A 12134-nucleotide genomic window follows, 5' to 3' on the forward strand; every position below is an offset into this window, starting at 1 on the left:
GTATGGGTTATATCGGGGGATAACTTGAAAACATAGTTTGACCTGAATAGCACCCACCGAAGCCTGCATAGGAGTCAGGGAGTGAGAATCCCTGTTCACCATTTAGAATGTCAGCCTTTTTTGGTATAGGGGGAATTCTAAGAATAGTGGTGAGTTTTCAACAACAGCGGAGTGCGCTCTGCAAGGCCTGTGGCAAGAAGGGACATTTTGCTGCAGTGTGCCAGGCCCGCTCAATCGCCGTTATTGTCCTGGCACCCCCCACGTGCAGCCAGTGGGCGCCGCCATCTTGCTCCACTCACCACACGTGCAACCCATGGGCATCGCTATCTTCCTTGCCTCAGAACCAATGGGCGCCGCCATCTTGTCTGCCCCAGGACACGTGCGGCCCGCGGGCTCCGCCATCTTCCCCACCTCAGGACCCCTGCCCATCGGGCCGCTCATCGCCTGCAACCACCGACGACCAGCCGCGTCTCGCTTCGGTCACGATCGACCAGTCTCGACTGCACAACCTCGCGACCACTTCGACAAAGGTGAAGGCCGATGGCCACAAGATATCCTGCCATCTGGACTCCGGGAGCACTGAGAGCTTCACCCACCCCGATACGGTAAGGCGCTGCTCCCACGCGGTACACCCCGATAACCAAGGAATCTCCCTGGCCTCCGGATCCCACTCTGTGGCAATCCGGGGGTACTGCATCGCCACGCTCACCGTCCAGGGCGTAGAGTTCAGCGGCTTCCGGCTCTACGTCCTCCCCACCCTCTGCGCTGCCTTGCTACTCGGCCTGGATTTCCAGTGCAACCTCCAGAGTCTAACCCTGAAATTTGGCGGGCCCCTACCACCCCTTACTATTTCGGCCTCGCGACCCTTAAATTCGACCCACCTTCCCTTTTTGCAAACCTCACCCCGGATTGCAAACCCGTCGGCACCCGCAGCAGACGGTACAGCGCCCAGGACAGCACTTTCATCAGGTCTGAGGTCCAGCGGCTGCTGTGGGAAGGTATCATCGAGGCCAGCAACACCCCTGGAGAGCACAAGTGGTAGTGGTGAAAACCAGGGAGAAAGACAGGATGGTCATTGACTACAGTCAGATCATCAACCTGGACACGCAGCTCGATGCGTACCCCCTCCCATGCATGTCTGATATGGTCAATCAGATTGCACAGTACTGGGTCTTCTCGACAGTGGACTTGAAATCTGCCTACCACCAGCTCCCCATCCGTAAGGCGGACCGCCCATACACTGCGTTTGAAGCAGACGGCCGCCGCCGTCTTTACCATTTCCTTAGGTTCCCCTTAGGCGTCACCAACGGGGTCTCGGTCTTCCAACGGGAGATGGACCGAATGGTTAACCGGTACGGACTGCTGGCCACTTTCCCATACCTGGACAACGTCACCATCTGCGGCCACGACCATCAGGACCACGACGCTAACCTTTTCAAATTTCTCCACACCGCCACTCTCCTCAACCTAACTTACAACAAGGAGAAGTGTGTGTTCAGCACCAACCGAATAGCCAACCTCGGCTATGTGGCTCAGAACGGAGTTCTGGGGCCCGGCCCCGACCGCATGGCCCCCTCATGGAACTCCCCCTCCCCCACTGCCCCAAGGCCCTCAAACAATGCCTGGGGTTCTTTTCGTATTACGCCCAGTGGGTCCCAAACTATGCGGATAAGGCCCGCCCACTCATTCAATCCACCGCTTTCCCATTGACGGCCGAGGCTCACCAGGCCTTCAACCGTATCAAGGCCGACATCGCGAAGGCTGCAATGCACGCGGTTGACGAGACGCTCCCCTTCCAAGTCGAGAGCGATGCCGCCACCCTCAACCAGGCAGGCAGGCCTGTGGCATTCTTTTCCCGCACCATCCATGCCTCTGAAATTCGGCACTCTTCCGTCGAGGAGGCCCAGGCCATAGTAGAAGCTGTGCGGCATTGGAGGCATTACCTGGCTGCCAGGAGATTCACTCTCCTCACTGACCAACGGTTGGTTGCCTTCATGTTTAACAACACGCAGCAGGGTAAGATCAAAAATGGTAAAATCTTGAGATGGACGATCGAGCTCTCCACCTACAATTACGAGATTTTGTATCGCCCCGGTAAGCTCAACGAGCCCCCAGATGCCCTGTTCCGAGGTACATGTTCCAGCGCACAAGTGGACTGACTCCGGACCCTGCACGACAATCTCTGTCATCCAGGAGTTCCCCGATTTTACCACTTCATTAAGGCCCACAATCTGCCCTACCCAATGAGGAAGTCAGGGCGATCACCAGAGACTGCCAGGTCTGCACAGAGTGTAAACCGCACTTCTACCGGCCAGACCGTGCGCGTCTGGTGAAGGCGTCCCGCCCCTTAGAACGCCTCAGCGTGGACTTAAAAGTGCCCATCCCCTCCACCGATCGATACACGTACGTTCTTAATGTGGTTGACGAGTATTCCCGATTCCCCTTCGCCGTCCCATGCCCCGATATGACGTTTGCCACCGTCATCAAAGCCCTCAACACCATCTTCGCTCTGTTCGGTTCCCCCGCCTACGTCCACAGCGACCGGGGATCCTCATTTATGAGCGATAAGCTGCGCCCGTACCTGCTCAACAGGGGCATTGCCTCGAGCAGGACGACCAGCTACAACCCCTGGGGAAACGGGCAGGTGGAGCGGGAGAATGGGACGGTCTGGAGGGCCGGCCAGCTGGCCCTACGGTCCAGAAATCTCCCAGCCTCCCGCTGGCAGGAGGTCCTCCCCGACGCACTTCACTCCATTCGGTCGCTCCTGTGCACTGCGACTAATGAAACCCCCCATGAACGTCTCTTTGCCTTCTCCAGAAAGTCCACCTCCGGGGTTTCGCTCCCAAAGCGGCTGGCAGCTCCAGGACCCATTCTCCTCCGTAAACACGTGCGGCTCCACAAGGCGGACCCGTTGGTTGAGAGGGTACAGCTACTCCACACAAACCTGCAGTACGCCTACGTAGCGTATCCCGACGGCCGTCAAGACACAGTCTCCCTCAGGGACCTGGCATCAGCTGGGTCCCCACACACCTCCCCCTCTGCACAGCGCCACCCTCCCTTCCCCCGGCGCACCCCACCGCAGCCCCAGCTCCAGGACAATCCGTCCTCCACTTGCTCCCACCCGGGGATGAAGAGGACTTCGACACGCTCCCGGAGTCACCGAAGACCAAGCCGATGCCGGTGTTGCCACCAGCATTGCGGCGCTCTCGACGACAGATCAAGGCGCCTGATCGTCTAAATTTGTAACCTTCTCTGTAATTTTAAAACCAATCTGTACGTATAAAGTTTTCCACCACCCCCTCTGGACTCCTTTTTAACAGGGAGCGAATGTGGTAGTCACCACCGTTGTATTATATTGTATCTATGGGTATTACGGTAAGGCCCCTGTATTACAGGTACAGGGGTAGATCCCTGCCTGCTGGTTCCACCCAGTAGGCTGAGTATAAATGTGTGTGCTCTCCATTTCAGCCATTTCGTCAGCTGCTGTAGGAGGCCACACATCTCAGTGTAATAAAGCCTCGATTACATTCTACTCTCGTCTCGTTGTAATTGATAATGCATCAATATGGACTGCCTGAAAATTAAGATAGATCTAAAGGCACATTCTGCGACTGGAAGATGGACCTCCAAGGACTCAAATCTGAAAGACTCACCTACAGATTTGTCTCAACCCACTGCTAAAGTGTTCCAGGGTCTAGGAGTTGCAGGCTCTCTGCATCCCATTAACGAGATGCAAATAAGGTTCACGTTGGCCTCAGGTGGGACTTCCACACGGAATGGCAGGCACCAGTGCATGTTACCGCTGCAAATTGATGTCAGTGTCAAACAGATTTCTAGGCCTTGCACCTTATTCTTCCACCATGACTGGCAAGTAACTTGCAGCCCGTGGGTTTTCCGATGGCATGGGCGTGGCTACAATGGGGAAACCCCATTGGCCGGCTGCGAAAACAGAGAATCCTGCTGTCGGTACGGAGAATCCTGGCCAGCTCTTGGAACGGAGAATCCCGCTGCCAGTGGGCAGGGGTGCCATGCCAGAAATGGGGCTGACGGTATGGAGAATCCTGCCCCATAACTTTAAACTTATACAGACCATCTGGCGTCACAAAATCCGAAACGTCCTTTGCTCTGTCAAAGGTACTTGCCAGTATCCTTCAAGTAAGTCAAGTTTGGGAATAAAATTCACTCATCCCACCTTGTCAACACAGTTTTCCAAATGAGGAAAATAATAAAAATCGGAATCCATAACTTTTCTATAGTGCTCACACAATCATTGTGTTCCATCCGGCCATCACAATAGGCAAGCTCAAATCGTTGAAACTCCCTTCAATTATATCATTCTTAAACATGCTGTCAATCTCCTTTTGTACCTGTGCTAACTTCAGTGGATTGAGCCTTTATGGATATTGCTTAATTGGATTAGCATTTCCTCCATCTGCATGATGTACAATTACTTTTGTACTTCATACTTTGTTCCCACATATAGCTCGATGTGACTTTAATAACTCTTTCAGGTCACTTTGACTTTCCTTTGGAAGGTAACTCAGTACATTATCTAAATTACTTATTACTTCCTCACTGTCCAATCTATTTTGATCAATGTCTAATTCAGAATCATGTGCTGCTACGACACCCTGGGCTAGTGCACGGTCAATTCCAGCCCCACTTGACCCTGAGTCACAACGCCAGGGAATTAGCCAATAATTCTTCGAAAAATACCCAAAGTCTTTGGTCCTTGGCTTCCCATTAATTATAGTCCCCAGGGGTATAAAGGTAAACACAATTACTGTTTATTTATAACCAGAGCGATAATGAAATATGCCACTTTAACTTGCCACCCACACTCTCTCTCCCTCTCCATACACACACACACTAAACCGACAAATACTGAGGGGATGAAAAGGATATAAAAAATCATAAGTAACAGAAAAAAAGTCTTTGGGGCGGCACGGTGGCAACCCCAGGTGACTGTCTCTGTGGAGTTTGCACATTCTTCCAGTGTCTGCGTGGGTTTCCTCTCATGGTCCAAAGATGTGCAGTTCGGTGGATTGACTATGGTAACCTGCCCCTGGGTGGTGTTATGTGGATAGGGCAGGGGTATGGGCTGAGGTAGGGTACTCTTTCAGAGGGGCGGTGCTGACTCGAATGGCCTCCTTCTGCACTGTAGGGATTTTGTTTCAGATGATGGTTTCCAGAACATCTCTTCTCTTCAACTTTGCTTTTAATTCCTCTGTAGTTTCAGATGTATAGTACTCGCAGGTTTTCTGGAGAGATAGCAGGGTCTGGTCTTTGCTTGCAGCCCACAGTGATTTCCTATAGATAGATTCATTTAGATTCTCTCTACATTGCCAGAAATACAACGTTTCTGGAGATAACACGGAGGAGAGAGGAGGACCTTGTTTTTCTCAAACCAGTATAAAACTGAAGCTCCTTGGGACTCTGAAAAGCATTCCACTGGGATAGGAGCCAATTACCACCTGTTGCTGGGCAGAATACGGCCTTTTGGGCCAATATTCTGACCACCAGCCAAGCAATCAAACCGAGTCCCACTCCTCTCTCTCTGATGCCGGCACGTCTGCAGCCTCCTGTTCAAACCAGCTGAGAATAGCAGAAAGTTCTCCCCTGTAACTTGTGAATTCTGATGCTTCAATTAAAGGCACATGACCATTGCTCATACATGGATTAAAAATAATAAAATAAAAGAAACTGGAAATAAGGGAATAAACAGGAAGGACCCTCACACTAGATTTATCTCTTCTTCCTGAGTTACAATGACTAACACCTTATCCTTTCCGTCTCCATCAACATACCTTTTGAGCATATTAACATGATACACGCTCTGACTTTTCTTCTGTATAGCGTTCTAATCAAATAATTCACCTCACTTAATTTCCTTTTGATTTGATAAGACTCACTTAATCTCGCTTTTAATGGTTTATGTACTATTGATAACAATATTAATACTTTCTCCCCACTAACAAAACTACTTATTTGTGATTCCTTGTCCTCCTCTTTCTTCATCGCATGCTGTGAGAATTTTGAATGTTTTCTAGTCACTCACCAGCCATAGTTAATCTCGTTTAAATGTTTGACAAGTAGTCTCAGAATGCAGACTCACCAATTTCTGTTTGATTAATTTAAGTGGTCAATGACCAAACATCAATTTAAATGGACTGAATTTATTTGATTCATTAGGTGCGTTGCTAATTGTAAAAAATATAAATGGAATTCCTTTATTCCAATTCTTTGGATAGCCCTCGCTATTGGCCCAATGGTCTTTAAAGTTTGATGTCACCTTTCTAATGTTACTTGTGATTCTGGATAATACACAGTTGATCAAAATTGCTTTATTCTTAAACTATCTGTAACTTCGACATAAAGTTGGAACCTTGATTTGATTGGATTGCTTTATGTAGCTATTAATTCCTCATTAATACATTCTTTCTAATGTAATAACATTCTGGTATAAACTTAGATTCTATTGTTGTATATGCTTTCTGATAGAACTGCTTTATCTCTGAATCTTTTGCTGTCATTCTACCAACTTTCTTGAACTAAAGATATCCGCTTCATCCACTACCTACTCTTGTTCTTTATCAACTATCTGATCAAACATTGTTCATGATAACTGAACCTCAGCCTCTCCATCTGTACTCTTCGAGTTCTCTATCTCTTGTCTCAAACTGTGACTTTGTCATCTTGTCACCACACAATCAGGAAACACCCCAGGATATGGATATGCTTCTTGCACACCTCAGCTGTTCGACTTTCCACCGCTTTTCAATGACAGTAAGCATCACTCTCACCTGCGATCCAGCTATAAAATTACCCAGGATAAATTGAACCCTTGAAAAAGATTATTTTTCTATTACTCCTACCACAACTTCACCACTTCTCTCCGGTCTCTCTAACCTTACCTTACATAGTGGCACACTACTCATTTCACCACTAATTCCACTTATTACCACCTTTTCTGGCAAAACTCCTTCTGAACAACATGTTTCCTTATCTCTCACCATTAAAGATTGACTTGTTCCTGCTGTAACTCTTAAGATCTTATCCTCCTTGACTACGTCACCTTGTACATATGAGTAAACCTAGCCATCACAAATAAAATCTTCAAAAAGATCTGACACCTTATCAACAAACCTCTGAACCGCCTGTAGACTCTTTTTTTTTGTATCTCTTCAGCTTCAAACATGGCGTTTTCTCATTTTAATAAACCCACTTTCTTACCTGGTTTTAAGAGTCTGTCTTCCCAGTGCGTCTTTTAAGCTACCAGTGTTGTGTGTCCAACCTTATTACAATGAAAACATTTATGTTTTCTTATCTCTTCCACTCTCATGGTTTCCCTTTTAACCCGAGGCACAATCTATTTAATATCTACAACTCCTTTACCTTGACCATCTGCGGATTTATCATTTCCCCAGTTTCTATCCTTCACAGATTGAAATGGACTTAGAAAACCAATTCTTGATTTATGAACTAATTCAAAATCATCTGCCATTTCTGCTGCTTGCCGAGCAGTTTTAACTTTGTTCTTCCGCATGATTTCTCACTACAGCGGGAAGTGAATCTTTAAATTCCTTTAAAATAATCGTTTCCCTAAAGCTTCATATGTTAGGTCAATTTTTAAACTGCTTGTTGACGTATCAAAGTTATTTTGTTCGAATATTTTAAAGTCTGTATACGTCTGACCTGATTCTTGCCTTAGATTTCTAAACTTCTGTCTGTAGGCTTCCGACAAAAGTTCATATGCACTTAAGATGGCTTTTCTCACCTCATCATAATCCTTGGAAACCTACTCTGATAGTGATGCAAATACTTTGACCTGCTCTGTGTGATAACTTTGTTTGAACCAACAATACCCACATGGTTTTTGCCCAATTAAATTGTTTATATACTATCTTAAATAAGATAAGAAAGGCTTCTACATCATTCTCGTCAAACTCTAGCAGTGCTTGAATATATTTAAACGTACCCCCACTAGGCTTTTGACCGAGAGGATCCTCCTCCCTCTGATGCTCCCGTGTTAGAACATGGAACAGTACAGCACAGTATAGGCCCTTCGGCCCACAATGTTGTGCCGACCATTTATCCTAATCTAAGTTCAACCTAACCTACACCCCTTCAATTTACTGCTGTCCATGTGCCTGTCCAGAGTCGCTTAAATGTCCCTAATGACTCTGACTCCACCACCTCTGCTGGCAGTGCATTCCACACACCCACCACTCTCTGCGTAAAGAACCTACCTCGGACATCTCCCCTATACCTTCCTCCAATCACCTTAAAATTATGTCCCCTCGTGACAGCCATTTCCGCCTTGGGCAAAAGTCTCTGCTATTCACTTTATCCATGCCTCTCATCACCTTGTACACCCCTAACAAGTCACCTCTCTTCCTTCTTCGCTCCAGTGAGAAAAACCCTAGCTCCCTAAACCTTTCTTCATAAGACATGCCGTCCAGTCCAAGCAACATCCTGGTAAATCTCGTCTGCATACTCTCCAAAGCATTCACATCCTTCCTATAATGAGGCGATCAGAACTGCACACAATATTCCAAGTGTGGTCTAACCAGGGTTTTATAAAGCTGCAGCAAAACCTTGTGGCTCTTAAACTCAATCCCCCGGTTAATGAAAGCCAACACACCATACGCCTTCTTAACAACCCTATCAACCTGGGTGGCAACTTAGAGGGATCTATGTACGTGGACCCAATATCCCTCTGTTCCTCCACACTTCCAAGAATCCTGCCTTTAACCCTGTATTCAGCATTCAAATACGACCTTCCAAAATGAATCACTTCGCCTTTATCTAGGTTGAACTCCATCTGCCACTTCTCAGTCCAGCTCTACATCCTGTCAATGTCCTGTTGTAACCTGCAACAGCCCTCAACACTATCTGCAATTCCACTAACCTTTGTGTCATCGGCAAACATACTAACCCACCCTTCCACTTCATCATCCAAGTCATTTCTAAAAACCACAAAGAGCAGGGGTCCCAGAACAGATCCCTGCAGGACACCACTGGTCACCGACTTCCAAGCGGAATACTTTCCATCCACTACCACTCGCTGACTTCCTTCGGCCAGCCAATTCTGTATCCAGACAGCCACATTTCCCTGTATCCCATGTCGCCTAACTTTCTGAATGAGCCTACCATGGGGAACCTTATGAAATGCCTTACTGAAATCCATATACACCACATCCAATGCCCGACCTTCATCAGTGTGTCTCGTCACATCCTCAAAGAATTCAATGAGACTTGTGAGGCATGACCTGCCCCTCACAAAACCACGCTGACTATCTTTAATCAAACTATGTTCTATGCTCTATGGTACCTTAGCATACTAAGGGAGTGCTGCACTGTAAAAAGTGTCATCTCCTGGAGACACTAAATCTAGGCCCTGTCAATCCACTGATACAATTTATGGAGCAGAGGAGGTCTTCCAGTGACTTCAACTAATAGCACTAAAATAGGTCAAATGTTGTTTTACTTTACCGAGCTGTATCATGCACAAATTCATAGCCATATTTACCTATGTTACAACAGTGAAAGCTTTATGGCTATGAAGCACTTTCGGGGTGAAACCTTTTATTTTAATTTTGTGTGCCCAATTATTTTGTTTTCCAATTAAGGCGCAATTTAACATAGCCAATCCACCTAACCTGTACATCTTTGGGTTGTGGGGGTGAAACCCACGCAGACACGGAGAGAATGTGCAAACTCCACGTGGACAGTGATCCAGGGCCGGGATTCGAACCCAGGTCGTCGATGCCGTAGGCAGCAGTGCTGACCATTGTACCACATGCCACCCTAAAGTGAGGTAAGGCTTCCTTCAAGCCAGAATTGAACCAGCGATCTAAAGATTCGAGGTGAAATCCTGTGGTGATCCCAGCTGCCAGCCGGGTTGCCTTTTTTTTTATAAAGCCAGTCGCTTCTTGTACCATTCTGGTCTTCCAACTGGAACCTAAGACCCCTGAAGTGGAAAACCATCTGTTGGTAACTGCCAGCCATTATAGGCCGTCAGCATTTTGGTACTCGGCACTGGAGTGACGGTATCTGTGTTATTACCACAGGCACCCATGGCCTCAGGTCCAGGATGTATCCAGGCACAGGTGAGCGATGGTGGGACGGGGTGTCCTAGGTCGGGGGATGGAGGGGTTACGGGCAGCTGGGTGGGGGGGGGGGGGGGGAAAGAGGTGGAATAGATAGCAGTGACTTTCGGTGGCCCCTCCTTTCCTGAGTTTGGTTCCCTTGATCCAGCACTGAGTATCTTTGAAGGGACTCTCCTGCCCACCCCCCCACCCCACAGAACCTGGGAACTAATTTGTGCTGAACTAAAGTAGAATAAATTTGGTGAAATGTTGAATATCAGTGTTTGCTTGTTATGCTCCCTACATAGCGAGCTACCCCACACCTGCTACTGGTTTAATACCAGTGGTGGAAGGATGGGACCCCTAAATGGACATTAATGCTCACTTAATGGCCTAAATTGACCGTGGGGTTGGAAGGATATTCAGAGGCCTTCACACGCAGTTAAATGCACCTCTGCAGCAAATATATAATCAGGAAGGGCACAATATTCCGCTTGGTGTCTCCTTTCTTGATTGGTCGTAAGGTCTCATATAAACCAAGCTGTGACAATCTCACCTAAACACTTTGGGAGTAGATCTACACTCTAAAACAGTTAAATATGTTCTATTCAACATATCACCAAATTTCTTCTACTTAAGTAGTTCAGCAGAAATTATTTTGTGCATATCATGACATTTTAGCACCATGGTAAAAATCTAAATAGCAGGAAACAAATTGTGATCTCTTTCCAATACAACAATGAAGACTTTTGAAATACTGCTAACACTGATAAATATTCTAGTTTCTATTTACATAGAATTTTATGCACTTTGAAAACAAGAATGAGTAAAAATAAAAATGCACAGCAGCTACTGGAAATAAAACTAAGATGGATTAACTTAGGATGTCTACCTGAATATTTAACCAAACCTTTTCCTGATGCTGACATACCTGCTATATTAACTTCAGATCATCAGCATCTTAGTGTAGTGCAATGCTGTGCTTTACAAATCATAATATCAAACCGATCTATGGTCTGTGGTCTGATCTCAAATGGAAATTCACAAATGGTTATGAACTGATGACCGCTCCCTTGTAGCTTCCTTGATCAATTTGTCAGCCAATATTGATTTAGAGGCCTACATGTGAAAAATGGTCACCTTGGATAGAGAGCAGTGAAAAGAGGAAAGAATTTTGCTGGCGTTGGAGTATCAATCAGTATCAATCTTGACCAAACATGCCAAATGGCATGGCTCAACGATTTTGCATGATTTGTCCAAACTGATTAAAACAATTTTAACATAACAGGCCAATTGGGAAGCTGACAGATAGAAATCCAATATTGAATAATTTTACTTTCCATTGAGTACTACTGTGAGGAGTATAAAACCAGCTTTCCAACTGATCCCATGGGTTTTCTGTCCAAAGAGTTTGGTTAAAATTGCCCTCTCAGTGAAATTGTTCTAAAATTGATTTTCAGGAGGCACGAAAAAAACTACTAGAACTTTTTTGATGTCCTGATTCTTTAAAGAGAATAATGAACATCATGGTAAATCTAACAGCACTTGAGTAGGCCACCAGGAATTGTACATGGTCGACACAGGCGACCTGTATGAGAAATTACCAAGTCTCTGCACAAGTTTGGTGTGTGAAATTCATGTTGTGTCCTCGGACCATGAACCAAAATTTGCCACTTGTATAAAAATGTATTTCTCCCACAAATATATCCCTTTGTTCGCTTTAGTTATCAATTAAACAACAATTGTGACTCTTTTTAAAAGTTGCTCCTTACCTTAAATAATTCCTCCTCCTCTTTGTATACAGGATCGTTCTTGGCCAGAGGAGCGATAAACTCTACTGCAGTTAGAGGTTTTGTGTGCAGCTGCTTCCTGCGGTGTTCAGTTAGAACATATTTCGCAGCTTGGCAGAAGTGTCCCTGGGTATAACCATCAGTAACCTTAGCTAGGGAACTCAGGTCCATTGAACTAGTCAGGATCCCACCATTTTCTTGAATTATGCTCCGCCATAACACTGACACAAGAAACAAGAAAGTACTAATTAGT

At 46.3% G+C, this 12134-nt stretch overlaps 1 protein-coding gene across 3 annotated transcripts in view; it reads right to left on the reverse strand.

Annotated features, from left to right (window-relative positions):
* The window catches only part of iqca1 (IQ motif containing with AAA domain 1), a 200030-nt gene that overhangs the window by 3047 nt on the left and 184849 nt on the right, over positions 1 to 12134 (reverse strand). For 2 of the 3 annotated variants that reach the window (XM_038786291.1, XM_038786290.1), the window contains one exon: positions 11864 to 12102. The exons of the other annotated variant lie outside the window; for it this stretch is intronic. In XM_038786291.1, coding sequence (XP_038642219.1) covers positions 11864 to 12102 — 239 coding nt within the window. The remainder of the gene's footprint in view (positions 1 to 11863; positions 12103 to 12134) is intronic. 3 annotated transcript variants of the gene reach the window in all.

Source organism: Scyliorhinus canicula, chromosome 2, assembly GCF_902713615.1.
Source record: "Scyliorhinus canicula chromosome 2, sScyCan1.1, whole genome shotgun sequence".
Taxonomy (NCBI): Eukaryota; Metazoa; Chordata; class Chondrichthyes; order Carcharhiniformes; family Scyliorhinidae; genus Scyliorhinus; species Scyliorhinus canicula.